The sequence below is a fragment of the Antrostomus carolinensis genome, unplaced genomic scaffold, assembly GCF_000700745.2.
Source record: "Antrostomus carolinensis isolate BGI_N321 unplaced genomic scaffold, ASM70074v2 scaffold28813, whole genome shotgun sequence".
Classification (NCBI taxonomy): domain Eukaryota; kingdom Metazoa; phylum Chordata; class Aves; order Caprimulgiformes; family Caprimulgidae; genus Antrostomus; species Antrostomus carolinensis.
Genome location: NW_010303637.1, coordinates 14,742 through 17,569, shown reverse-complemented (window position 1 = coordinate 17,569; position 2,828 = coordinate 14,742). Strand labels below are relative to the sequence as shown.

The window sequence follows — 2,828 nt, the reverse complement described above, 5'->3', positions numbered from 1 at the left end:
GCAGGGACACACGGACACACACACGCTGTTGAATATCAACAGAACTAAGAGCGGGGGCGAGGGCGGGATCAGGCGTAGAGATCCTCCCGGTCGGCCGAGTAGACCTCCCCCTCCTGCAGCAGGGCGAAGTTGAGGAAATGAGAAGGACGATGGACCTCGTGGTAAAATTCCTTGGGGTTGGCGAGCTGCAGCTCGTACTTCATGTTGGGGTCGTGGCGAACACCTGGAAGAGAGAGTCCATCACCCACCTGAAAGCCCCTCCTGCCTCCACCACTGATCAGGAGCCTAACGAAGCCCTCTGCCCTCACCAAGGAATTTTAAAGCAGATCATGCCAGAAGAGTGAGTTCTAACCCACAGAATCATCCCCTGTCAGGTTCCTTCCCTTGCTGATTACAGAGTGATGCCCCCCCATGGTCCTTTTTTTCTGCTAGTCAAGCGTTTTCTCTGCCCCCCTCCTCATTTCCTAACCCCTCTGCAGCTGCCTGTGGTTCCTCATACCAGCACCTCCTGTTACCCCCCTCCTGGGCACAGCTTTTCTCTTTCATTTCCCATTATCATCTCATCTGCCTGACAGGAATTAATTTTTCAGTGGCAACAGACCAGACACTACAATCCTGAAAGACAAGCAGTCTGTTTCTCCCCTCTATCACAGTTTGCTCTCTTGCCACTGAAAAATCATTGAGAATTGACATCCCAGTGCTGGTACCAAGGAAAGGTCAGACCCCAACGCTGGTGGAATTGCCAGACACTCTGAGGAAGGTCAAAAGCTTCAGAACTGGACATGGTTGAGGAACATTTCCCTGAGGAGCTATTTCCTTCTCCTCCCCAAGCTATTCACGTTGCCTCCCCTCCTCTCCTTTTCCCAGGGCAGCTCACCCATGAAGTTGTAGTTCCAGGACCCTTGGGCTGGGACCATGAAGAAGCCGAGGAAGCGATCCGACAGCAGCATCTGCACCCTCTCGTAATGGGATGGCAGGTAGCCCTTGGGGTTGTTCCCTTTGTCCGTGTTCTGCCTGCCCCACTCGTAGCCGCTCGGGGTCAGTTTATAGGCTGTCAGCGTGCAGGAGCCCGGCGTAAAACTGAAAGAGAGAGAGGAGAGAGATGGGGCAGGTCAGATTCATCTGGGGTGAAGGAGGGAAACCAGAAATGAGCCTCCTTTTCTGCCAGATTTTTAGTTTGAGACTTTAATTTGTTCCCAAGAGCTGCACCCATGGGTCCCCTCAGCAGAGGAGTCACACAGAAGCGTCTCACCTGCAGGTGATGATGATGGTTTTCTCACCATCCCAGGAAGGGTTGTCAGCCATGACCTTGGCATGGGTGGTGACATCCTGCGGCGAGAGCTGAGGGGACTCGTTTGGTTGGGTGTGAATCCACCCCAGAGGTTCCATTTCCTGACAAAAAGAGAAGGTATTAGAAACAACAGACCTTCAAAACAAAACCACTTCAAGGATGGTACAAAGCGCGCAGGGAGCAAAGGTTTCCCTCTCACCTGATCCCAGGTCAGGTTGACTTCAGGTCGAGCCCTTGAAACCTCACTTCTACAATTGACTGAGGGAAGCTGCTCCATCACCTTAGGTCCCCGTTACTGGAACGAGTGATCTGCCACCCACACTGGGAGCAGAAGATATCTTCTCTCATATATCTTCTCTCTTATCTCTTCTCTATCTAAGACTCACCTTGAGATATTCATGCTGCGGCAGCTGCCCTGGGAGATGCACAGTCTGGTGTGTTCCCCACTGGGGCACCATCACAATGCACCGGATCTCCTTCACTTGGGGGTTATCAGGAGGGCTCACTCCATACAGGTAACCTGCAATCTAGGAACACAAACACCCACCTTAGAAGCCCAAAAGAGACATCCTTGTAACTGTGTAAGAGCAGGTGGGCTCTGCCCTTAGCTCCTATGGCAAGTATCTCTTGCCCAACAGGTTGTCACTAGAGAATACTGTAGTTTTATTGACGACTGAGCTTCTCCCCACAGTCTGGCCCCAAGAAGCCATCAGGACCTGACTAGAACTTAGGTCTGCTCAGCTGTATTGTCAGTGTCTGTCTCCACAGAGACAGCAGCAAGGTCCCAGCCCTTGGCCACGAGGTCCTGGCTGCCCAGGAGTGGTGTGTGCCCCAGCAGCAGGGAGCACAACTGTTAACAGCCTCGTTGCACGCTCACCTGGGCCCGCAGATCTGAGATGCAGATGAATTTCTTCAACACGTTCTTGGGAAGAATGTAGGTGTAGCCTGTTTCCTTTATATCGTCTGATGAAACATAAATGTGGTTTGTTCTCAGGTGGAGGTTGGCAGCAGAAATTGCTCTGTGAAGAGGAGACGATTATTAGAGGGTGCACAGACCCCTCCCAGAGCACTCTGACTTTTTCCTTCCACAACAGCTCTGCCTGGCCTTCCTACCTGACTCGCCACTCCGTCTTGGAGGAGAAGGTCTGGGTTTCGTAGTTGCTGGTTGTAGAGGTGATGATTTCATCCCCGTGTTTGTTAACAGTGCGGGTCTGCGTGGCCGTCAGTTGTGACTGCTCCTTGGTTTGCTTCTCAATTTCTGCAATCTGCTGTCGCTGCTGAGAGGGGGCAGAGATCTCCATGCCCAGGATAATGTCTCGGATCTCTGATTGTGTCAGGGATGCAACGTTCACACTGAAAAGAGAAAATCCCCCCCAAGTCAGGCATTTCAAAATACATTCTGGGCCTTTCTCACCAAGGCACGAGCTCAGAACATAGTCAGGGCACTATGAAAAATGAAACCACAACTTTTTAGACAAGAGGAAGGACCAAATCACATGATGCACAGATCAGAAAAGATTTGGTGCAGACATTTTTA

General features: G+C 51.6%; 1 protein-coding gene across 1 annotated transcript in view; it reads right to left on the bottom strand.

The window, feature by feature from the left end:
• Positions 1 to 2: 2 nt before the first annotated feature.
• PRPF8 (pre-mRNA processing factor 8) overlaps positions 3 to 2,828 on the bottom strand; it is a gene marked incomplete at its 5' end in the record, with an annotated part of 17,368 nt that continues 14,542 nt past the window's right edge. Inside the window, 6 exons of the mRNA XM_010164178.1 lie at positions 3 to 223; positions 878 to 1,080; positions 1,253 to 1,392; positions 1,678 to 1,818; positions 2,169 to 2,310; positions 2,405 to 2,644. Of these exons, the coding sequence (XP_010162480.1) occupies positions 69 to 223; positions 878 to 1,080; positions 1,253 to 1,392; positions 1,678 to 1,818; positions 2,169 to 2,310; positions 2,405 to 2,644 (1,021 nt within the window). The remainder of the gene's footprint in view (positions 224 to 877; positions 1,081 to 1,252; positions 1,393 to 1,677; positions 1,819 to 2,168; positions 2,311 to 2,404; positions 2,645 to 2,828) is intronic.